The sequence below is a fragment of the Uloborus diversus genome, chromosome 7, assembly GCF_026930045.1.
Source record: "Uloborus diversus isolate 005 chromosome 7, Udiv.v.3.1, whole genome shotgun sequence".
Lineage (NCBI taxonomy): Eukaryota > Metazoa > Arthropoda > Arachnida > Araneae > Uloboridae > Uloborus > Uloborus diversus.
Window position 1 is genome coordinate 1,641,063 of NC_072737.1, and position 26,850 is coordinate 1,667,912.

The window sequence follows — 26,850 nt, forward strand, 5'->3', positions numbered from 1 at the left end:
TTGAAATCATTGTTAATTTCGATGTAGACTCAAGTAGTGTTATAATTTGTCAGACACTTGGCGATATATCGCCAGTCTTTTGGTCGCCAAGTTGGCGACAAATTTGGCGATTTTTTTTGAGCAATCACGATTGCTTATTGTTCTCATTTGACTGTTTTGATGTCACACACACGCACACACACACACACGCACGCACACACACACACACACACACGCACGCACGCGCACACACACACACATACACACAACTACCCTCACATTCATGCCTGCACACTGACACAAATACATATGCCTACACGCACATACAGCATACCCCTACACACAACACACATAAACCCACACACAAACACACACACACACACACACACACTCGTGATTGCGAAAAACATAATTTGAATTCAAGATGTCAAAATTCAAATTATTATTATTTTTTTTAATTTTAAATTTGGTTTTAATTTGGCCACTGTTGGTGATATTTAGGGAGTTAACTATTGAATCCCATTAAAATTGCCAATGATGGGGAAATGGCATTAAATTGGAGTAAAAGGAAGTCATGTGATGCACACATCAGCTCGTTTTTTTTTATGAATTTTAAAAGAAACTAATCGGAATTAAGGGGGTCCGGGACACATTTTGAAATTTTTTTTATTATATACTTTAGAGTTTTGAAATTTTTTGCACTGATTCACTATTTATTCAATAAGCAAAATCATAACATAAATACGAAAAAAAATTTTTATTTAAATTTTGCTCGTTTTTTTTTAAAGAAATGGGGTTGCTTTAAATTGCTATAACTCAAAATATTCTTGATCAATTTTCAATTTTTTTAAAATAAATTACGCTAAAATATCTAAGCTTTAATTTTTATTCGGCGATTTTAAAAATATGGATTCAATAAAAAATATTTCAAGAAAAATTTTGAAAAATTCGAAGATACTTTTTTTTTAAAAAAATCATAATTTTTGCAGTAAACGTTTTTTTTCAAATTCGCCGAATAAAATTAAAAGTAAACTGTTCGAAAAAGATATGCTCCAGGTTTCATTACTTTATCTTTATCGGTTCCTGACTTATAAGAGTTTGAATGCAAGAAATCGGGAAAAATGGCATCATGGAGAAAAACGCGTTTAAAGTTTTAAAGTTAAGTACACATTTGTTAGATACATGCAACAAAAATAACTATAACTTTCGTTATATTTAAAATAGAAACAAGATTCAAACCTCCTCTTAAGCAGAAAAAAAAAACAGAGTAATTTCTCACATGATAAAAAAAAAATTGCAAAATTTGACGATTTTTGTGTCCCGGACCCCCTTAAAAGAAAGAGCGCAAGTTTCTTGATCGATGAATTAGACCATTCTCGATCAAGAAATGCCACCAAAGTTAAGCTTAAGAGCTACCGGAGTAAAATATGTGGAAAAAATAAATGTTCAACAAAACAACTAGAAATAAAATCCCTCCGCCCATGAAAAAAGGAAACGGGTGATATATCAATTTAGAATGTCGATAAGATTCTTTTCACTCACGGGGAGAATGGAGTTCCTGTAAATAGGAGTCTCGCGTGACGTCATTAGTATAAATAACTCGGAAACACAAGTCCAACAACTAGCTGCACGGGTACACCCAATATCTTTGCAACATTTGAAGAACGAAAACGCTGTCATATGCGATTAAGTGCAGTGTGTGCGTGGATTAAAAGTTTCTTTTGAAAGTAGAGCACATTGGGTGTCGTCATTAGGAGCATTCCAGGCGGTTTTTTTTTTTTTTTTGTAGCATTAATTGTTTTATTTATATTCCCAAAGACACACATAGAAAGGATATTTTTAACTTCATTAATTAACTCAAATTGCATATACTGATTGCAATTATTTTTTGATTTATTTCTGGAATCTTATTTATCTTTTCTTTACTAATAACTAGCTGCTTTGCCCGGTCCACCTTGAAAATACAAATTGTATCAAGTGACATATATTCAACGATCAGGCTTAAATAAATAAATAAAAAAAAACATCATGCAAAATTTCCCTTCCAAACAATGACGAGAGATATTAAAAGATTTTTAAGAAATTAAATCGAGAAAGATGGATTTAAAAAGCGTAACCGTGGAAACACAAAATAAAATAAGTTTAAGGAATTAAAATGCGAAAGAAAATGGTCAACAATTTGAATAGAAATGCGATTTTTTGAATTTGATGAAAAAGGCTTGTAACTTTTTTTCCCTTTGCAGTTAGAAGCTTATTTTTCCGACCTTAGGTCGAGATGGATCTGGAGTAAAAAATGTCGCTCTTTCCAACGGTGTCAAAATGAAAACTGTGGGACCATTCCTTCACTTTTTATTGAGAGATTTATTGAAGAAAGTAGTGCCTAAATTTTCAGCTAAGCCTAAAAAAATTCGAGCTAAAGACGCCAATAACTCCCGCCGTAATAAAGTTAGAGCATTGGAACAAATTGCTTAGAACGCGGAAAATTCTACCCTTTCTAACGATACTCAATATTAATATGTGCAAGCAATTTTTCACCCCCATATTCGAGAATTTACGTGGAAATTGGGCCTAAATTGGAATAAATAAAGAACTATTCATCGAACTGTTTTCGAACTGGTCTGCAAACCTTCTCAGGACTAATAGGAACAAACTGTGAAAATTTCAGCAAAATCGGTCGGGTAGTTCTCGAGTTTTGCGAGTTCAAACACACAGACGCTTTTTGGAGACTTCATTTGATACTATGTAGAGATAAAGCTGAAAGTCTCTCTGTCTGGATGTCCGGAGGATGTCTGGATGTCTGTAGGATGTGTGGATGTCTGTAGGATGTCTGGATCTCTGCGACGCGCATAGCGCCTAGACCGTTTGGCCGGTTTTCATGAAATTTGGCACAAAGTGAGTTCGTAGCATGGGGGTGTACACCTCGAAGCGATGTTTCGAAAATTCGATGTGGTTCTTTTTCCATTCCAATTTTAAGAACAAAATGATTATAAGATGGACGAGAAAATTACGAAATTATCATAACGTGGAACCGTAACATGGGCACAAGCCAATTGGCGAGATACGAAATGATCATAACGTGGAACCGAAACTTGGGTACAAGCCAACTGGCGAGAAAATTCACCATACATTATTTGTAAATATACAGGCGAACCAAAAGATCATTTAATTTTTCTATTGCGGGTAAAACTAGTTACAAATAATAAAGCTGAAAGTCTCTCTCTCTGGATGTCTGGATCTCTGTGACGCGCATAGCGCCTAGACCGTTCGGCTGATTTTCATAAAATTTGGCACAAAGTTAGTTTGTAGCAAGGTGGTGTGCACCTCGAAGCGATGTTTCGAAAATTCGATTTTGTTCTTTTTCTATTTCAACTTTAAGAACATTTTCCCGAGCAAAATTATCATAAGAAGAACGCGTAAATGACCAAGTTATCACGACGTGGAACCGTAACATGGGCAAGCCAATAGGCGAGAAATTCACCATACATTAATTGTAAACATACAGGTGAACCAAAAGATCTTTTACTTTTCTACCAGGAGCAAAGCCGTGCGGGTACCACCAGTATGTAATAAAAGTCAGTTTTACTTTGAATTTATTGGAGAAGTGAAATGAGGTTGACTTTCCGCAATATTTGATGAATCTCCCAGGATTCTAAACCAATCTTAGGATGTTTGACAGCAAACCGAACGAATCGAAATCACGGTATACTTCTATAACAAGAAAACCAAATATTTCGGAAAGGGGCCTAGCTCACAAACTACTTACAACTTTTACTCTTCATCTATGGCAACAATTTCTAGAAACTTGATGTGGGTAGGTCAAGCCTAGTGGGATCTTGGTCTAAGAGTGAGGGTTGACGGATGTGTGCTAGGCAAAAATAGATAAATAAATAATGTTAGTTTGGTTTTAATCTTTACTAATAATAAAGCTGAATGTCTCTCTGTCCGGAGGATGTCTGGATGTCTGTAGGATGTCTGTGACGCGCATAGCGCCTAAACCGTTCGGCCGATTTTCATGAAATTTGGCACGAAGTTAGTATGTAGCATGGGGGTGTGCACCTCGAAGCGATTTTTCGAAAATTCAATGTGGTACTTTTTTTATTCCAATTTTAAGAAAAAAAACTATCATAAATTACGAAATTATCATAACGTGGAACCGTAACATGGGCACAAGCCAATTGGCGAGATACGAGATTATCATAACATGGAACCGTAAGATGGGTACAAGCCAACTGGCGAGAAAATTCACCATACATTATTTGTAAATATACAGGCGAACCAAAAGACCTTTTGATTTTTCTATTACGGGCAAAGCCGTGCGGGTACCACTAGTATATTTATAAAAAACGAGCTGTACCCGACGCGCGTTGCTACGCCAACAAAAAAAAAAAAAACATCATTATACTGATTTTCATGACAATCGGTTGAACGGGGTAGAAGTGGCTACTCTGCAGCGCCACCTGGTGGCGAATGGTTTCGATGAGCATATGATGCACCTTCTCCGTGGAAAAATACATAGATATAGCAATTTTCATAATAATCGGTCCAGGTATCCAGTGACTCTACTCACATTTTGTACTCACGCCGTTTGCAAGATCAATCCATCGCTAAAAATATCAAGGTTTAAATCCCCCCGTTGCATGAAAACAACAAAGAAAGAATTTATTTGTTCAAACTCAAGAAAAATGGCTTCTTATGAATGAGATCTTTCACGCGAATTCATTTCTTTTTATTCGTATTTATCCAATGGATTGTGACTTAAATTGGAATAAAAAAGGATCGAATTTTTTTCGAACTGGTCTATAAACATTCCCAGTACCAAAAATAACAAACGGTGAAAGTTTCAGCCAAATCTGCCGGGTAGTTTTTGAGTTCATGGATGACATACAAACATTCATTTTCTTTACTAATAATAAAGCTGAAAGTCTCTCTGTCCGGAGGATGTCTGTAGGATGTCTGTAGGATGTCTGTGACGCGCATAGCGCTTAGACCGTTCGGCCGATTTTCATGAAATTTGGCACAAAGTTAGCATGTAGCATGAGGGTGTGCACCTCGAAGCGATTTTTCGAAAATTCGATGTGGTTCTTTTTTTATTCCAATTTTAAGAAAAAAAAAACTATCATAAATTACGAAATTATCATAACGTGGAACCGTAAGATGGGCACAAGCCAATTGGCGAGATGCGAAATTATCATAACGTGGAACTGCAACGTCGGTACAAGCCAGTTGGCGAGAAAATTCACCATACATTATTTGTAAATATACAAGCGAACCAAAAGACCTTTAATTTTTCTATTACGGGCGAAGCCGTGCGGGTGCCACTAGTTATATATATATATAGATAAGCGGTTTAAACGAATTTACAATAAATTTCCATTACTTTTACAACAAGAAAACCAAATATTTCGGGAAGTGGGCTTCTCACAAACTACAGCATTGCCAACGAGTCTGCGGCCGACCACTTTTCCACGCGCCAAGTGACAAAAACAAACAGCAGCTGAAAGCGTTCCCGGACTTAATGCCATATCAATTTGCGAAGGAAACGCGAAGAAGCAGTGCCTCTGCCCATTATCGAGTCTGCCTTATTAAGCGGGGGCTCCTTAGCCGGACCATTTGCCGGACTTCGCGTGACCTCTGATTTGGTGGCCGGCGACGCATCGATGGAATGCGCGATAAATAATGCAGGGCCGCCGGGAGTAGGCGGAATTCTTGATCAGGCGCCCGTTACGGGGTCAGCGTTGATGAACGCGAAGATTCAACGAATCGTTGGAGTGAAAGATTGAGCGCCGGAAAAAATGTGGGAGAGTTTCTGTGTACTATGTACTCTCATGTAGAACTTTAACAGGAACGAATATGAAATCAAATTAAAAAAATAAAATTAATTTGAATTTTGACATCTTGAATTCAAATCATGTTTTTCGCAATCACGAGTGCGTGTGTGTAGGCGTGTGTGTGTGGGGGTATGTGTGTTTCCGTGTAGGGGGTATGTGTATGTGGGTAGGCTTGTGTGTTTGTGTCTGTCTGCTGGCATAAGTGTGTGGGTAGTTGTGTGTATGAATGTGTGTGTGTGGGGGGGGTATGTGTATGTGTGTAGGCATATGTGTTTGTGTCTGTGTGCAGGCAGGAATGTGTGGGTAGTTGTGTGTATGTGTGTGAATGTTTGTGTGTATGTGTAGGTGTCTGTATGTATGCGTGTGTGTATGTGTTTGTGTATGTGTGTGTATGTGTGTGGGTAGTTGTGTGTATGTGTTCGAATGTTTGTGTGTGTGTATGTGTAGGTGTCGGTATGTATGCGTGATGGTATGTCTGTGTATGTGTGTGGGTAGTTGTTTGTATGTGTGTGAATGTTTGTGTGTGTATGTGTAGGTGTCTGTATGCGTGTGTTTATGTGTTTGTGTGTGTGTTTGTGTATATGTGTGTAAATGTATGTGTGTGTAGGTGTATGTGTGTGCATGTGTGTGTAGTTGTGTATGTATGCGCGTGTGTGTAGGACATGGATGGAGACGGCTTTCGCTAGAGGAGCAGCATCGTGAGGAGCCGGTCGACGGTGATGGTGCGGAGGGTGGCGGAGGGAAAATAAAATGATAGGACATCAAAAACAGTCAAATGAAAGCAATAAGCAATCGTGATTGCTCAAAAAAATAATAATTTGAATTCTGACATCTTGAATTCAAATCATGTTTTTCGCAATCACGAGTGCGTGTGTGTAGGCGTGTGTGTTTATGTGTGTGTGGGGGGTATGTGTGTTTGTGTGTAGGGGTATGTGTATGTGTGTAGGCATGTGTGTTTGTGTCTGCGTGCAGGTATGAGTGTGTGGGTAGCTGTGTGTATGAGTGTGTGTGGGGGGGGGGAGGGATTTTTATGTGTGTGTAGGCGTGTGTGTTTATGTGTAGGGGGTATGTGTATGTGGCTAGGCATGTGTGTTTGTGTCTGCGTGCAGGTATGAGTGTGTGGGTAGTTGTGTGCATGAGTGTTTGTGCGTGGGGGAGGGATTTTTATGTGTGTGTAGGCGTACGTGTTTGTCTCTGTGTGCAGGCGTGAGTGTGTGGGTAGTTGTGTGTAGGTGTGTATATGTGTAAGTGTCTGTGTGTAGGTGTGTGTGTATGTGTAAGTGTCTGTATGTATGCGTGTGTGTGTATCTGCTTTATATTTCAGACCTGAACCTAAATTTAATTATTTTTTTAAAACCATTTATTTATTCTTTTTGAAATTCAATAAGTTAATATAGAAAATTTCCAAAATTTTGGGTAAGAATATAAGAAAGTTTTAAATATTTACTTTCATTTTTAGTTGAAATTTAGGTTCAGATCATAAAAATATACTAGACAAACATGCATGAAAAGTTTTACTTAAATATATAACAAACTTTCTGAGATATCATGCGCGCAAAACGTGAAAACCGAAGAAACTTGCACCTGAGAAAATGAGGCTTAAACAGCTGCTGTTAACATAAATCTCTATGGGAAAGTTTACGCATTTTCACGATAACTTGAAAAGTTTTTGACGTATGGTAATAAATAAGGTATCAAATTGTACAGAATCAAACTATGCATAACATATTTTTTTCCCCAGAAAATCGAAAATTTTGAAGGTTAAGGGTCCTTAGACCCTTTAAACCACGTATGGTTGTTGTTACCAGTCGGTGGAGCTGGAGTGTAAAGTGTGACATGATGCAAGGGAGCCTACATGCAAAATTTTATGGGGGGGGGGGGGGGAGGGGGCAGATATTTTCCCTATGGGTTAGCATGATATTTTCAAGATTAAGGGTCCTTAGTCCCCTTAATTAACTTTATTTGCACTTAATTTTAACTTAATTTACTCGCCTTTCATGCATTTGGCCTTCATTTTTAAGCAACACAACATGAAAAGCTATTATTTCAGAAATAAAATCAAACGAGTATAATACTTAAAAGAAAAAAGATTGGGGCTCTAAGTGCCTTCGACGAACTCCGACTTTGGTCAGGACCGCAGCGAAGGAAGAGGGTGGGAAATCTTGTTCAACTGAACAAGATTTCCCCCCTAATTTAGACATCCTAATCAGCCCCACTTGTTGTAAATGTAGTTTTGTGTTCGTTACTGTACCGATGCGGAGAAAACAAACTTCAGTCGCGCAGCTCTTATTTCGGTGCCATTGAACAAACACACAGTAACTCGACATTAAATCCCGGTTATCACAAATTTGCCATTTCAACTGCGCTTGCGCGCGGACTTGGCTGATTTCAAAACTCTTGCTAAATTAATTAAACATTTTAAATTTGGTAATAAATATGAGATGGCAAGAGATAAAAATTAGAAATCACAAAGTTTTTTCTGATTTAGTTTTTAGGCCTCGGTAAAAATTGAATTTTGCGTCTTAATTATTAATGGATTCGGTGTTTGAATCGTCTGTCCTTTTTCAGGACCAAATTTTTAATCTCGGAAGAGCGTACTAGAATTTCAGCATCACTTCTAATACAAAGCCGAACCCTCAACCTAAATAAAAATGTATAATACTAAGCTGTTTACGCCTAACGTAAAATATCCGCAAAAGCCGGATTTCTGTACTAATTTTCCAATCATTTTTGAAGTACACAACGTGTTTTACACTTATGTTAAATAAATATTTCCAAACTAATAAATATTGAAGTGTCATTTTTCTCTTAAGATTATCAATTATTCATATCCGTAGTTTCATATAATATATCACGAAGTCGCTGTGAAAATATTCTAATCGCATTCATTAATTTGGTGGGACTCTCGCTCAGCTTAAATATAAACAAGCAACACGAAATCTTAAAACAGAAAGCCCAAAAAGCTAAGTCCGCGCGCAAGCGCAGTTGAAATGGCAAATTTGTGATAACCGGGATTTAACGTTTTGTGTCACAGTACCTTTCAAACATTTTTTTTAAATTTAAGTAAATTTTATGCTTCTTTGAAACCATAATATGCATACTTATTTCGTAATCAATAATTTACTTTCAAAATTTAAAAATATTGCCTACTTTTTTTTTTAAATTAAAAAAATTGAGGAAAATTTCAATTTTTTAAAATCCCTAAGGCTTTTTTATTTTTGCACTCATTAAAAAAAAGTTTTCTGTTAAACGATCACTATCATCATCTCTCAAAATCTGAGCATTCATTTGCTTATGAGTTTATTGGAAATTTTTCTGTATGTAAAAAATCGTTTTTTCCAAAAAATTTGGTTTTTAAAGGTATAACATGCTCTAAACATTTGAGTCATTTATAAAATGCTTATCCAATGCACAGTTTTGTCAAATATACTATCTTAATTGTAAAAAGTATTACTTTAAAGCTGTATCTTTAATAGAAAAAAATCCTCAGGGATTCTTATGACACGAAAACACAAAAATACCATCATCGAGAAAAAGCAGTTTAAAGTTTTTCTTTTGCATAAGAACACATAGCGAGCATGGCCTAAAACCACTCATCACTTTTAAAATATTTGAACTAAAGCAATGAAACTTTTCCCCTGCGTTCAGAATAGTTTTCAGTTTTGAAATAAGCAATAAAAATTTTTTTGATCGTTTCATCCTTTTTGAGGCACTGTATCCCCTTAAATTCTTCTTTTAGACAACTGAAGTCTTTTACTATTTCATTGTGTTTCCCGTTTTTATTTGACAATCATAAGTAATGAAAGGGAAAAAAAAGGAAACAGTTCTAATTATCTAGGCATTTTGCGCACTAAAAAGCAATCGTTTGAGAGAGTTGATATAAAATTTGAGGAAGGACCGTATTTTTATCCAGCGGTGCTCAACCCCCCCCCCAGGTTCAATGACGCAAATCCCCCCCCTCATAAATTTTTCTCAACCCTCTTTCCCTTTTTTATTTCTTACTAGTGGCACCCGCACGGCTTCGCCCGTAATAGAAAAATTAAAGGTCTTTTGTTTCGCTTGTATATTTACAAATAATGTATGGTGAATTTTCTCGCCAATTGGCTTGTACCGACGTTACGGTTCCACGTTGTGATCATTTCGTATCTCGCCAATTGGCTTGTGCCCACGTAACGGTTCCACGTTATGATCATTTCGCAATTTACAAGTCCATCTTATGATAGTTTTGTTCTTAAAATTCGAATAGAAAAAGAACCACATCGAATGTTCGAAAAATCGCTTCGAGGTGCACATCCCCATGCTACATACTAACTTTGTGCCAAATTTCATGAAAATCGGCCGAACGGTTTAGGCGCTATGCGCGTCACAGACATCCAGACATCCTACAAACATCCTACAGACATCCAGACATCCTCCGGACAGAGAGACTTTCAGCTTTATTATTAGTAAAGATTTTTAACTCTCTTTTTTATTTTTTTATATTTTTTATTTACTTATTTTTTAAAAATATTTTTTAATTATTTATTTTGAAACATGATTTTGCTTATTCATTTTTAATTATTATTATTATTTTATTAGATAAGTTCTGTGCGCACCAATGACATGCACACACAAATTAAATAAATAAATGAAAGAAAGTATAAACAGAACACAATAAAATAAAAAGAAAAATTAATTTGAATTTTGTCACCTTGAATCCAAATTATGTTTTTCGCAATCACGAGTGTGTGTGTGTGTGTGTGTGTGTGTGTGTGTGTACGTAGCCGTGTGTGTATGTGTGTGTAGGCATATGTGTTTGTGTCTGTGTGCAGACATGAGTGTGTGGGTAGTTGTGTGTATGTGTGTGTAGGCATATGTGTTTGTGTCTGTGTGCAGGCATGAGTGTGTGGGTAGTTGTGTGTATGTGAGTGTGTAGGTATGTGTGTGTAAGTGTTTGTGTATGTGTGTGTAGGTGTACATATATATATATGTATACGTGCGTGTATGTATGTATGCGTGTAAGTGTAGGATATTGACGAAACCTGAAGGCAGTTTTCGCAAAAGGAGCAGCATCGTGAGGAATCGGTCGACGGTTGTGCTGCAGAGGGTGGCGGGGGGAAAATGAAATCATAGGACCTCAAAACAGTCAAATGAAAGCAATAAGCAATCGTGATTGCTCAAAAATAATTTGGATTAAATATAAATCAATAAATGAATTTAAACGAAATTTTTTTTTTAAACTTAAAAATCCCACCCCAGCTTAAAAAAAACTGACAGCACAACTTGCGTCATAATCGGCATCGCTATTCATATCAACGTGTACGAAAACTTCAAATTACGAACGGAGTGGCGCATCGCATAGAACCCGGATACTCGGGGATCGTCTGAGGGATCGAAAGGTGAACTCACCTCCTCCGCAGGAGACAGAACAGGGGGAGAAGGGGGTCCTGGACCAGACGTAGAGGGGCCGCCGGCAAGAGGATCCGTCGCCGCCGCACACGCCGCACTCGTCGACCCGCTTCTCGGACCCCAGCTGAAGATCGCAGCCCACCGCCTGAAACAAGAAAGGTATATACTATTTAAGAAAACTTTTTATGAAACAAAGTACAATGAAATCCCGTTACAACGAACTTCAAGGAGCGCAAATTTTGTTCGTTGTAACGGGCATTTCGTTGTAATGGAATTCAAATAATGTAATGGCATTTATATAGGGACTGGAAATATAGTTCGTTGAAACGGAAATTTCGTTGTATTGGTATTTGTTGTAACGGAATTTCACTGTATTAATATTTCTTTTTTCACTTTTTTAAATTTGTATTAAGGTGAAATGATACATTTCAGCGGAAAAAATTTTGTACTTTTCTCCAAACTAGTCAAAAAAAAAAAAAAAAAAAAAGCACTTAGTGGCTCGTCAAACGCTGCCGAAATGAATATTGCTAAAATTTAAATTTAATGTTATTTTTTGAATAAAGCATTCTATTAAATGAGACTAATACTTACATTAAAATAAAAAACGTTCCTAAAAAAAAATTAAACCAACAAATATATAAAACTTGAATTTGTCAGAAGATCTAGGCATCTGTTGGCTCTGTTTTATCCTTGATTAAAATTCGCAACCTGAGAGTACTTTTGAATATTTGTTAAATCGGTTTTAGACGTTCAATTTTAGTCAGACATTCACATGCCCTATGAGCTGAGAGATAGTAGGGGAATGTGGGGCATAGGGAAATAGTTAAGAGGGCTGAACGTTTTAAAAATGAAAAAAATTGGAAATTTGTTTTGAAAATGACATTACATAAAGGTAGAACATTGTATTTTATAATAAAACTTGCATTGAAAAAGTATTTTTTTTCTTTTTGGAAGTAAATTTGCGCCTTCAAAAAAAAAAAAAAAAAAAAAAAAAAAAAAAAAAAAAAAAAAAAAAGGTAATTTTTCACTTTTTTCATGGGGCAAAGTGAAGAATAATATTTTCTAATGAAATGTCCTCGATTCGATTTTAAAAAATATTTTTGATGAAATGAATTTGTAAATAAAAGGCTGAAAGAAAAAAACAAAAAGATAAAGAAACAAAAAACTAATAATATTAATGAATGAAGAAATTACCAAATGAAGGAATGTAAATGAATGACTTAATAAATGAATACGTAAGTGATTCAGTAAATGATGGAGTGAGCAAACAAAATAAACTAGTTTACTTTGCTCCGCATGTAAACTAGTTTATTTCGTTTAACTAGTTTATTCGACTTAATGTATGAAATATTTAAAATACAAATGGTATTATTATTAACTAAATAAGTACTGCACCGAATATTAGAAGACCTCAATTAATATTTAAAATGTTAACAACAAGAACTTTATCATTTAAGAATAATAAAAACATTTTTGACTTACACCCAAATATTACAATACGAGTATCCATTTTTACTTCTTTTACAAAAAAGGAAGTATTGTATTCGCGAAAAAAATTTCACTCAAAAGTCGGCCTTCATTTCCATTTTGCTCACCCCCAAATGAATGTTGAGTTTTTTTTTTTTTTTTTTTCAACTCGACCACACGAGCATAAGTGCCTAAGAACGTATAGACACCCGAAATATCCATTTTGACCTTCCCCGAGGTAATTACAACGAGTTTTCTCGTGACGTCCGTATGTATGTAACGTATGTGCAGATGTGCGTATGTGCGGATGTATGTCGCATAACTCAAGAACGGTATGTCCTAAAGAGTTGAAATTTGGTACGTAGACTCCTAGTGAGGTCTAGTTGTGCACCTCCCTTTTTGGTTGCATTCAAATGTTCCAAAAGGGGTCTTTTTTACCTTTTTTTTGGGGGGGGGGGTCATTGTTAATTTCAATGAAAACTCATATGTGTTATAAGTTGGCAAACATTTGGAGATATATCGCCAAGCTTTTGGTCGCGACACATTTGGCGACAATTTTTTTTTTTCAAATCTGGTTTCATTTTGGCCACTATTGGCAATATTTAGAGAGTTGACCATTGAAACATATTAAAATGTCCAATATTTGGAAAATTAATCTGTATGAACGTTTTTTTGCTCCGATTCGCAACAAACTTGGGGTAAAAATATTTAAACTGTTTCTTTGCTTAATCCAAGGCACTACTATCATTAAATTGACGTAAAAGGCAGTCATGTGATTCACACATAAGCTCGTTTAAAATTGGCTGTATCTTGGGAGGATGTTATCTTCGCAGGTATTCTTTTCCCGACTGCAATAGACTACGCGTGCTACTACATAGTTAAGATATTGCCAGATAAGTGGCACTAAAAGCTCCATTGATCGGCCCGAGTATAATCGTGTCTGCTGCCAATACCCAAAAATATTCAGAACGATTGGCGATTAGACTGAACTAGGTTAGTTTTTTAGATTAATATAGGATTAGTTTCTTGATCAGGATTCGATTAGTTTCTTACGTGGAGGTAAGGTTAGTTGGTTACATGGGATTAGGATTGATTCTTCGGGGGTAATTTGGTTCGTTCCTCAGAGGGAGATTAGGCAAGTTTCTCTTAAATTGAGATTAGGGTAATTTTTCAGATCGAGATTACTGTAGTTTATTAGAAGGAAATTGGATTAGTTTCTTAGAGGGAGATGAAGGTAGTTTCTTGGATTGTCTGAAAGAAAAATTGTATGTTCTTTAAATCAGTGGCGTAACGTACGGGGGGCAAAGGGGCACTCGCCCCGGGCGGCACTTTGCTAGGGGGCGGCAAATTCTGTAACTCTACATTAACATCGAAAAAGCTTTTATATATATATATTTTTTTTTTATTTAATAAGACAGCACTTTTTGCGAATGTTGTGTCACTAAATCAACATCAAAATGTTTTTTTTTTACTCTTCAGTTCTAACTTGTCTCATGAAATTTTTCTCGTTGAGGCACGAGCACGATACAGACATGCATGCGGACCATTATCACTGGCGCTGACATAGAAAGACGAGAAGAGAGAGGACAATCTTGTTGGAAAGGATTATAAATCACAAAGATCGACAAGCAGGCAAGGGCGGACTGGGTCCCCCAACAGGGCTCCAACCTTACCTACCAAAGGGCACGAAAGAACTGAGGTTCAAGGGCGCAAAGGTTTTAAAGTTGCAAAAATAAACGAAAGCGCACAGGATTGAGGGCGTGAAAAAACGAAGGCGCACAGGTTTAAGGGTGCCAAAAATAAAGTAAACGAAGTCGCACAGGTTTGAGGGAGATAAAAAAAAAAAAAAAAAAAAAAAACGAAGGTATACAGAGGACGTTTGAGGGCGCATCTCCCCGCAGGCCAGTCCTCCCCCACGTGTTTCCCTTGACGGAACTAAAAAACCTTATGCACCCTCGTCTATTTTTATTTATTTATTTATTTATTTTTTTTTTTTTTTGCACTCTGGAATTTTATTTTTTCATTTTATTTCATTTGTGCCCTCGAACGTGTGCGCCTTCGTATTCTTTTCTTTGTGCCCTCCCCAGGAATTTTTGAACTTGTGCGCCTTTTTGAACTTGTGCCCCCTTTTTGAACTTGTGCGCCTTTGTGTCTTTTTTTTTTTTTTTTTTTTTGCACCCTTTGAGAGTCAAGGTTGGCACCCTTTTAGGGGACCTAGTCCGGCCCTGGTAGAAAGATCCATTTTTGGTTCCAAAACGTTAATTTTGAAAAAGAACTATTCATCGAAACTTTTTCGAAAATGTCTATAAACCTTCCCAGCGCTAACCTAGATAAACTGAAAACTTTAACGAAATCGGTTCGGTAGTTTCTGAATTCACCCCGTATATATACATTTGGATTTTGTGTTTCATTTATGTAAAGAAGATATTAATGCTAAATTATAGGCACACTTAATTTTATTCGTAATCTTCAGAGAGTGATCGTGACTTCAATAAATATATATACCTAATCCGGGAAGGTTTGTGACTGAAGATCTGTGATGTGACTTTTATATGCAACGTACGGTGCTTCAAGATTTATTATTTTTTTAAAAATTTATTTCATTTTAGTTATTTATTTATTTACTAGTGGTACCCGCACGGCTTCGCCCGTAATAGCAAATTAAAAGGTCTTTTGGTTCGCCTGTATATTTACAAATGATGTGTAGTGAATTTTTTCGCCAATTGGCTTGTGCCCACGTTACGGTTCCACGTTATGATCATTTCGTATCTCGCCAATTGGCTTGCGCCCATGTTACGGTTCCACGTTATGATAATTTCGTAATTTATTCGTCCATCTTATGATAGTTTTGTTCTTAAAATTGCCATAGAAAAAGAACAAAATCGAATTTTCAAAAAATCGCTTCGAGGTGCACACCCCCATGCTACACACTAACTTTGTGCCAAATTTCATGAAAATCGGCCGAACGGTCTAGGCGCTATGCGCGTCACAGACATCCTACAGACATCCTACAGATATCCTACAGACATTCAGACATCCAGACATCCTCCGGACAGAAAGACTTTCAGCTTTATTATTAGTAAAGATTTATATTTATTTTTAGTTTTTTTTCAACCTGAACTTTTTTTTGGACATGAGGCTTATAGAAGTGAAGCCGATACTTGGATATTACATCGAAGAGTAAATGATTGTACATCAAAAAGTACAATCGAAAACAAACTGTGGAAAAAAAGAAAAAAAAAAACAGTTCGTTTTGATGAATTTTTATATGTTTTAGGGGAGGGAGTACCCCCTCCTTGCTACAAATGCTCATCTTTTTAAACTTTTCTTTTCTCTAGTCCTGCAGAAGAATGTAAAAGATTATAATGCTCCCTCCCAGTTCAAATAAAAATACAGTCGGACCTCCATATATCGAAGTAGCAAACTGCCGGAAAAAAATTCGATATATAGAAATTTCGATATATAGAAACGATCTTATTTTATCATAAAATTATCCTAAAGCATTACAATAAAAGCTAATTTTCGTGTATGAAACCAAATTTATAAATTATACGAGTGTCGGATTAAATGAAAGTTGATGATTAAAAAATTAACAGAAATTGCATTTTTACGCCAACCATACATCTGCAATCTTCGGCAATTCAACTTGATCGCAACATTAGGGGATTTTCGTTTGAACAATTTGATCGAAAGAAAAGTAAAAAAATCAATCTACTTAACTTGAATGATTTTTACTGAAGCTAAGAAGACTAGAAATGATAATCAACAAACAAAAGGGATAATTTGAAACTGATTTTAGTGTTACTGGTTACAGCTAAGATTTGAAATAAACTTGAGGGAATTTAAGAACTTCAGAACGGAACATGGAACAATGACTTAACGACACACCCTTCAACCCCAGATTTCTTATGAGTTCCGTAGCAACCTATAATGAAAGTAATTTTCTCCTCTAACCTTCATTTTTCATGAGACAAACAGTCTAAAGTGGGAAAAAAAAATCTACGAATGTCTCGAATTTTTTTTTCGATATATGGAGATTTTTTCGATATATAGGGACAATTTTTCTATATAATGAACATAGGAATTTGCTGGGATTTCGATATATAGAAAATTTCGATATGTGGAAGTTCGATATATGGAGGTTCGACTGTATTGGCTTAGAAAAAATTGGGAGGGGGAATAGGTCGATCTCCAGAACTCCAAAACGGGGTGGGTAATAGGGGGAAACGGTGGTCATATTTGCAGGTCCGGATCTATAAATTTTGGACCCCCTACAACTAAATCTGCAAGGCCTCTCCCCAAAGGCCAGCAGTTTATATTTGCAACGTAAACAAGTCTTATAATTCAAAAAATCAGTAATCCAACGTCAGAAAGCACAAATATTGCAAAATATTGCAGACACGTGTTTCGGTGTTACAAGGAACACCTTTTTCAATGCAAAGAAATGTGAGCTTCTGGATGAAAAGCCATCCGAGAAAAGCAACACGGTGGAACGGGAGATAGTATAAATATCAAAAACTAGAAATTAAACAAAACAAACTGACTGACGTACTGACTGACGTACTAACTGACGTACTGACTGACGGACTGACTGACTGACGTACTGACTGACGGACTGACTGACGTACTGACTGACGTACTGACGTACTGACTGAGTGACAGACTGACGTACTGACAGACTGACGTACTGACAGACTGACGTACTGACTGACTGACGCACAGACTGACGTACTGACTGACTGACTGACGTACTGACTGACTGACTGACGTACTGACTGACTGACTGACGTACTGACTGACTGACTGACTGACGTACTGACTGACTGACTGACTGACGTACTGACTGAGTGACAGACTGACGTACTGACTGACGGACTGACTGACGTACTGACTGACTGACTAACTGACCCACTGACTGACGTAGTGACTGATGTACTGACAGACTGACGGACTGACAGACCGATGGACTGACTGACGTACTGACTGACTGACTGACGTACTGACTGACTGACTGACTGCCGTACTGACTGACGTACTGACGTACTGAGAGACTGACGTACTGACTGACTGATGTACTGACTGACTGACTGACTTAGTGATAATAGATAGATATAATTCCTTAGTGGTTTCATTTTTGGACTTTTTGCATTGTTTATGGGTTTTCTTGGAAAATTTTTTTACTTAACGGTTTTTTTCCTGATGGAATTATATAATAAATTTTGCCTCCAGGTGTCATTTTATCTTTTTATCTTTTTATCTTATCTTTATCTTTTTTGTTTTGTTTAATTTCTAGTTTTTGATATTTATACTATCTCCTGTTCCACCGTGTTGCTTTTCTCGGATGACTTTTCATCCAGAAGCTCACATTTCTTTGCATTGAAAAAGGTGTTCCTTGTTACACCGAAACACGTGTCTGCAATATTTTGCAATATTTGTGCTTTATGACGTTGGATTACTGATTTTATGAATTTTCAGCACAAAGGTATTTATTCGTTTTTTAATAAGTCTTATAATGCTAGTTTTTTTTTTTCGAGTTTCTTGGGTCTTCGGACCCCTTAAGACCGTGCCCCCCCTCCCGCCCTGCGGGTACGCAGATCCGGGCCTGCATATTTGGATTCAAGGGGTCATTTTAAAAAACGACATTTTATACAACATTTTACAGAAACGACTGATACAATTGATATTGATAGGGTTGTTAAAGAATTTCTGTTGATGAAAAGTAGAAAATTAAAATTTTAGGTTAAGAAGAAAATTTTTTTTTAAGTATAAAAAATGTATCGGTCAGGTAATTCATAATGATATTTTTTTCTTCTTCTTTTCAATAAAAGTTTTGAAAAATACTACCAGTATACACAGTTCTAGATCATGTTTTAAATGTTTTTATCTCGGGAAAATATTATCTCTCACAATGCGATAACTTTTGAAAAATATTTATTAGAATTTTTCGATCAACAGTATTTTTTGTTGAAGTAAGATTATATTAAAATGTAAAACATGTTTCACATAATAAAATCTTGTTTTTGTTCTGTAAAATATTAAGCATGTCGTTTTTTTGTTGTTGTTGTGTGTGTGGGGGGGGGGGATATAGCAGGACAATGAAAGAGGGGCGGCATAAACCTACGCTACACCGCTGTCTTTAATGTACACTGTAAAAAATTAAAGACATTTTCAAGGCCATCAGCGTTAAATCGAGTATTTCTAGTACAAAGAAAATTTTATAGTAAACATTTTTTTGGGGGAAAAAAACGATTTCAGAGCCAATTCGTATACCACGTGACTAACGTAACAAAACACATCATTCGCCTTCTTGTCTTTCCTCTCGAATTCCATGCAATACAGGGGTTGACTCGTCATTCTGCGAGCAAAGAGAAAGCCTGCTCGTATCCCACAACTTGTATTTCATTCTTTTTGATCAACGCAAATACACACAGCATTCTTTTTTTTTTACCGTAAAATTTTACAATAACGTGTAAAATTTAATAAATAATAAAAATGCTACTTTGCTTTTAAAATACTGTTTTACAATAAAATAGAATTTTTCGGTAAAACGCACTGTCAACGAGAATTTTAGTACTTTTTACTGTAAAATTTTAGGGCTTTTTTTTTCATAGTGTAAAAGAACTCATTTTTAACTCTTTATGACCCAAATTTCTTTAAATTAAAAAAAAAAAATTTGAAACTCTTTCATTAATTTTTCAATTTAAAAATGGGAGGTGAGAAATAAATTTTAGGTGAGATTATTAGGACATAAAAAAATTCTAATTATTGAAACGTAGGCATTTTTTAAGGGAGTTTTTGACTCCTGTCGGGTCATAAAGAGTTAACACAAAACATTCTTCTTGATTTCAACTCCATGCAGTAAAAATAGCCCATACTGACCAGGGCCTGATTAAGACATGGGCACCACAATTTTAGGGGCACAAAAATAGGGTTAATTTCTTTCCTTTCCCCGTTTTTGAAAAATATTACTTTGAAAATATGCAGATTTTCTTGTGAGAGGGACATCAAATTTCACCCCAGGACCTGGACACCACCTTATCTTGATCGGGCCCTGATCATCCTAATCCGTATCCCGATACCAGGACCTATACCAGGGGCTAGGCATCCTAATCCCTATCTGAATCCTGAAAATGTAGGCATTTTTAACGGAATTTTTGAGTCCTGTCGGGTCATAAAGAGTTAACACAAAACATTCTTCTTGATTTCAACTCCATGCTGTAAAAATAGCCCATACTGACCAGGGCCTGATTAAGACATGGGCACCACAATTTTAGGGGCACAAAAATAGAGTTAATTTCTTTCTTTTCCCCGTTTTTGAAAAATATTACTTTGAAAATATGCAGATTTTCTTGTGAGAGGGACACCAAATTTCACCCCAGGACCTGGACACCACCTTATCTTGATCGGGCCCTGATCATCCTAATCCGTATCCCGATACCAGGACCTATACCAGGGGCTAGGCATCCTAATCCCTATCTGAATCCTGAAAATGTAGGCATTTTTAACGGAATTTTTGAGTCCTGTCGGGTCATAAAGAGTTAACACAAAACATTCTTCTTGATTTCAACTCCATGCTGTAAAAATAGCCCATACTGACCAGGGCCTGATTAAGACATGGGCACCACAATTTTAGGGGCACAAAAATAGAGTTAATTTCTTTCTTTTCCCCGTTTTTGAAAAATATTACTTTGAAAATATGCAGATTTTCTTGTGAGAGGGACACCAAATTTCACCCCAGGACCTGGACACCACCTTATCTTGATCGGGCCCTGATCATCCTAATCCGTATCCAGATACCAGGACCTATACCAGGGGGCTAGGCATCCTAATTCCTATCTGAATCCTGAAAATGTAGGCATTTTTAACGGAATTTTTGAGTCCTGTCGGGTCATAAAGAGTTAACACAAAACATTCTTCTTGATTTCAACTCCATGCTGCAAAAAAAAAAAAAGAAAAAAGTCCATATACTGACCATGCATTCGCCGTCGACGCACATATCCAGGGATCCGTCCCTGCACCTGGTCCCGTCCCTGACGCTTGGCGCCAACTTGGCGACGAAGGAGTGTCCCCTGGCGTGGCAGGTGAGGCCGCAGGGGTCCTCGGGGTCCTGGTAGGGAAGCCACTCGTACAGGCGGTTGTTGTAGGGCACGGGGTTGTAGGCGGAGCACTGGGCGGCACGGAAGTCCTGGGTAGGGTCCGGACATGCCTGGAACAAAAGGAACAACACATCATGTCGGTACACTGTATGAAAAAAAAAATCCGGAAACGTTTCGGAATATAAGGGACAGCTGCGGTTCATGAAATTTCCAGAAACGTTTCTTAGTATTTCGAAATCCACTTTCTGTAATTTCCAGAAACGTTTCCGGGTATTTCAGAATCCTCTTTCTGCAGTTTTCAAAAACGTTCGTGAATTATTGCGCAGCTGCGGTTCATGAAATTTTCAGAAACGTTTCTGGGTGAAAAGTTATAAGATTTAAAGTAATTACTATCGAAGAAAACGTGAGTAGCAACAAATACACATGATGATTAAAAAATATGAAAGAGACTTATCAAAGAAATATATACTAGATTATGTATAAATCTGTGGTCGGTTACAAAAAGGGGAGATTTTTTTCTTCGCACATATCTGCTATACCGATTGAAATAAATCTTTGCAACCCAATGTTAAAATAATAAATACAGAAGAAAATTTCTTTAAAAAAAGCACCACATACCATAGATGAAAACATTGAAAGTTAAAATAATTTGTTTACGAATTTCACCTTCCTAGCTATTTTGCATGAGCCATTAAAGTGTTTCTGTTGACTCCATAAATACTGTATTTTTCATCCTTCGCATTTTTTTTTTTTTTTTTGAGCAATCACGATTGCTTATTATTCTCACTTGACTGTTTTGATGTCCTTTGATTTTCTTTTCCCACCGCCACCCTCTGCAGCATCACCGTCGACCGGCTCCTCACGATGCTGCTCCTCTAGCGAAAGCCGTCTCCAGGTTGCATCCATCTCCTACACACACGCGCATACATACACGCACCTACACACACACACGCGCGCGCACACACACAAATACATACACCTACACACACATATACACAAACATATGCACACACATACACCTACATCCACATACACAAACACATACACACACAAACACATACACAAAAACATACACACAACTACCCACACATTCATACCTGCACACAGACACAAACACATATGCCTACATACACATACTCCCCACACACACATTCATACACACACTTATGCCAGTACACAGACACAAACACACATACACATACCCCCTACACACAAACACACATACCCCCACACACAAACACACACGCCTACATACACACACACTCGTGATTGCGAAAAACATAATTTGAATTCAAGAAGTCAAAATTCAAATTAATTTTTTTTTGAAGATTAATTTGAAGATATTAATGACATTTTTGTGGCTGACCATCTCGTCTAGTGGTCAGAGAAGACTAGCTGCGATCGGAAGGTCCAGGGTTCGAATCCCGGTTCGGACATTGATGTACTTTCGGTCTCCTGTCCTTGACCGTTGTGTGAATGTTTGCCTACCCTATAAACGGCCTGTATGGCATGTGTGCACTGTGGAAATCGTACTCACACCAAGTTACGGAACAGTTGAAAAAGCGAAGCAGAGCACCTCAAATTGCCAGCCTACCTGGCACAAGACAACAGCATGAATTTTTTTTATGTGTATAAAACAAAAATTCAGCGTATCGTTTAGGTTTTTATATCGTGTTTCTTTTTTCTTTTGTTTTTAAGGGGTTACAAAAATGATGAAAGGATCAAAAACATTTTTATTGCTTATTTCAAAACAAAAAACTATTCTGAACACAGGGGAAAAATTTCAATGCTTTAGTTCTAATATTCAAAAAGTTATGAGTAGTTTTAGGCCATGTTCCTTATGTGTTCTTATGCAAAAGAAAATCCTTAAACTGCTCTTTCTCGATGATTGTATTTTTGTGTTTTCATTTCGTTAGAATCCCTAAGGATTTTTTTCTATTAAAGATACAGCTTTAAAGTAATACTTTTTGCAATTGGGATAACATGTTTGACAAAACTGTGCATTGGATAAGCATTTTATAAATTACTCAAATGTTTAGAGCATGTTAAACTTAAAAAGAAAAAAAAATTTTTTTAAAAAAAACTTTGATTTTTTACATAATTAATCACAGAAAATTTTCGAATGAACTCATAAGCAAATGAATGCACAGATTTTTAGAGATGATTATAGTGATCGTTTAGCAAAAAACGTTTTTTAAATTAGTGCAAAAATAAAAAAAAAGCCTTAGGGATTTTAAAAAATTGAAATTTTTCGTCAATTTTTTGAATTTTTAAAAAAAGTAGGCAATATTTTTAAATTTTGAAAATACGTTATTGATTACGAAATAAGTATGCATGCTATGGTTTCAAAGAAATATAAAATTTATATAAATTAAAAGAAATTGCTTGAAAGGTACTGTGACACCTTAAGGTATCCGACTGCGTTCGAAGACATTTTTTTGAAAAATAACCTGGACATTTTTTTAAATGTTATTTTTTAACTACATATGTTTGAAAACTATGACAAAAATGTAAAACCAAGCTTTTAAAATATTATTTTTTTAAAAAAATGGAAAATTTTGAAGAAAAATAGCGAAAAAAACGTGTCTTACGCTAACAGCTCTGGACAAAATTTGGTTCTAATCACACAGAAACCCTTGTAGTAATACACTTGTATGACATTGCTCTAAAAGTTTTATTATTTTTTAAAAACGTACTGAAATATAGCCGAGCAAAGTTCCTATATTGGTATATTTTCGTTAACAAACGCTTTTGTTTAAACTTATCCGCATGAAAATATTACTTAATAATGAAATTCAGCTTAGATTTTAGAGGAAAACATCAAGCATATTACAGAGAACTATCTCAGAAAATTTCACATCAATACTCAAATAACTTTTTGAGATATCATTGTTACAGTAGACAGCTTTCTTCAAAAATATCGGTTTTCAGAAAACGCGTTTAAATGCAGCTTCCGGTCTGGAGTTCAGTGTACGACTCTGTAATAATACAGCTATAACTCCAGTTGTAATTCACGTAGAGTAAAAACTAAGACAGTTTTGGAAAGCTAATGAATCAGACTACAAAATGAAATCATAAAAACAATTACGAATATTTCATCGAAAATGTCGATTTTAACGCAGTTGGATAATTTAAGTAAAAAAAAAACAAAATCTTTAAGAAAATATCGTACAGTTGAAATACATAATATCTCATTGGTTACAAAACGAATTGCACATCGCGAACATCGAGCGATTGATATTTGTTAGAAGAAGAAGTTTCACGCTTGCCATCCCACACAATGGTTTTAGAAAAGAGAAAAAGAAATAAAAGAAAAACAGCCTCCCCTTTTCGACTTTGTTGAAGGCAGTCGAAATTCGGAAAAAGAAGCATTTTGAGAGGAAAATTTTCTTTTTGGAAACGTAGGACGAGTCCGAATCGGATGACGGACCGACCCATCCGCCATTTTGGCGCACAGAGAGCGTCGGAGCCAGCCTTTTTTATGTAGTCGAATCTGTCTATCTCGAATGTCACGGGACCGAAGAAAAACTCGAGAAAAAGAGATTTGTATACATACAGGTTTTGATACAGTGATAAAAATAAGCAATTGGAACAAAGGCAAAGAGATAGCAGAGTCTTTTGTACTTATATGGTAGAACATTTGACTCATTGTGATTACATATTTTACTAATTTTGGTAATTGTATCGATAACTTGTTCAAGCATTCTCATAGGGATGAAAATTATCTTTCAGTCATCTTCAAAGGGGTCCAAGGACCTTTAATCTTCAGAATTTTCGATTTTCTGGAAAAAATATATGTTATGCATAATTTTATTTTGAACAATTTGATACCTTATTTATTACCATACGCCAAAAACTTTTCGAGTTATTGTAAAAATGCGTAAACTTTCCCCGTAGAGATTTATGTTAACAGCAGCTGTTTAAGCCTCTTTTTCTCAGGTGCATATTTCTTCGGTTTTCTCGTTTTGCGCGCATGATATTTCAGAAAGTTTGTAAAATATCTCCGTAAAACTTTTCATGCATGTTTGTCTGATATATCTTAATGATCTGAATCTAAATTTCAACCAAAAAATTAAAGTTAATATTTAAAAATAAACATTTTTTTACCCAAAGTTTTGGAAATTTTCGATATTAACTTACCAAATTTCAAAAAAATAAATAAATAATTAAAAAAAAATAGATAAATTTAGGTTCAGGTCATAAATATAAACCAGATAAACATACATTAAAAGTTTTACGGACATATATAAGAAACTTTCTGAGATATCATGCGCGCAAAACGAGAAAACCGAAGAAACCGGCACCTGAGAAAAAGAGGCTTAAACAGCTGCTGTTAACATAAATCTCTATGGGGAAAGTTGACGCATTTTTACAATAACTTGAAAAGTTTTTGGCATATAGTAATAAATAAGGTATCAAATTGTTCAGAATTAAACTGTGCATAACATATATTTTTTCCAGAAAATCGGAAATTTTGAAGTTTAAAGGTCCTTAGACCCCTTAAAAAGTGATAAGCTTTCTACATTATATTCAACCAGTGGTACCCGCACGGCTTTGCCCGTAGTAGAAGAAAATTAACCGAGCTGATGTGTTCATCACATGACTTCCTTTTAATCCAAATAAATGTCATTTTCCCATTATTGGCAATTTTAATGTGATTCAATTGTTTACTCTCTAAATATCACCAACAGTGGCCAAATCGAAACCAGATTTTTTAAAAAAAATAAAAAATCCCAAATTTGTCGCCAAGTTGGCGAAAAAACTTGGCGACCAAAAGACTGGCGATATATCGCCAAGTGGCCGCCAAATGATTACATCACATGAGTTAAATCGAAATTATTAATGATTCCCCCCCCCCTAAAAGGAGCAAAAGACCCCTTTGGGGCATCCGAATGCAACCAAAAAGGAAGGTGCACAAACTAGACCTCACTAGGAGTCTATGTGTCAAATTTCAACTTTCTAGGACATTCCGTTCTTGAGTTATGCGACATACATACACACATACGCACATACATACGTACATACAGACGTCACGAGGAAACGCGTTGTAATTAACTCGGGGATCGTCAAAATGGATATTTCGGGTGTCTGTACGTTCCTAGGCACATATCCACGTGTGGTCGGGTTGAAAAAAAAAAAAATTCGTCAGTCATTCGGGGGTGAGCAAAATGGAAATTATGGCCGATTTTTGAGTGAAATTTTTTTCGCTTACACAAAACTTCCTTTTTTGTAAAAGGAAGTAAAAACCATTAGCTTCGCCTGTATATTTACAAATAATCAGGGGTAATTGTGAGTTCATCAAAAAATACCTGAAAGTTTCAAAGCGAGATCGGGGGGGGGGGGGTAATCTTTGGCCCATATTACTTAAGTGCACCTTTGCCAGTTTCAAATAGTTCTGAGTCAAAATATTGTGTGTACATGTGATTAAATTTTTAATGGGTTACAAAGTTACTTTTGGGCTGGTGTTATACAAATTATCTTGACATTTGTCCATGTTAAGGGTTAGGTGTCCATCTTAAGGCTCTTGCAGGTATATTTGATGAATATTATATAATTTAAAAAAAATTGCGGAGGTAGGAAGATAAAAGCATAACAAAAAAATAATAATAATTCCGGTATTTTCGGACATAAAAATACCGGAAATACGTCCGAAAATACCGGAAATTCGGTCAAATACCGGAACACAATCACCCCTGAAATTGTGATGGATGATGAATTTCTCGCCAATTTGCTATATTCATTTGCTCGCCCATGTTATGGTAATTTGTTCGTCCACGTTATGATAATTCGCTCGATACAATGTTCCTAAAATTGGAATAGAAAAAGAACAAAATCGAACTTTTGAAAAATCGCTTCGAGGTGCTCGCCCCTATGCTACGAACTAGTTTTGTGCCGAATTTCTTTAAAATCGGCCGAACGTCCAGGCGCTATTTGCTTCACATGCATCCAGACAAAGAGAGATCCGGATAGAGATCCAGACAGAGGAACTTTCAGCTTTATTACTAGTAGCGATCAAAACAATTTAATCGTTTGAAAAGCTGAAATCCAAAGAATACAAAAAAAAAATTGAATTTTGACATCTTGAATTCAAA

The 26,850-nt window shown here is 36.0% G+C and overlaps 1 protein-coding gene across 1 annotated transcript in view; it reads right to left on the reverse strand.

The window, feature by feature from the left end:
* Positions 1 to 4,419: 4,419 nt before the first annotated feature.
* Positions 4,420 to 26,850, reverse strand: part of LOC129226160 (ADAMTS-like protein 3) — a 116,476-nt gene continuing 94,045 nt past the window's right edge. The window contains exons 4-6 of the mRNA XM_054860761.1: positions 20,635 to 20,868; positions 11,196 to 11,340; positions 4,420 to 4,475 (exon numbers count right to left, since the gene is read on the reverse strand). Of these exons, the coding sequence (XP_054716736.1) occupies positions 4,420 to 4,475; positions 11,196 to 11,340; positions 20,635 to 20,868 (435 nt within the window). The remainder of the gene's footprint in view (positions 4,476 to 11,195; positions 11,341 to 20,634; positions 20,869 to 26,850) is intronic.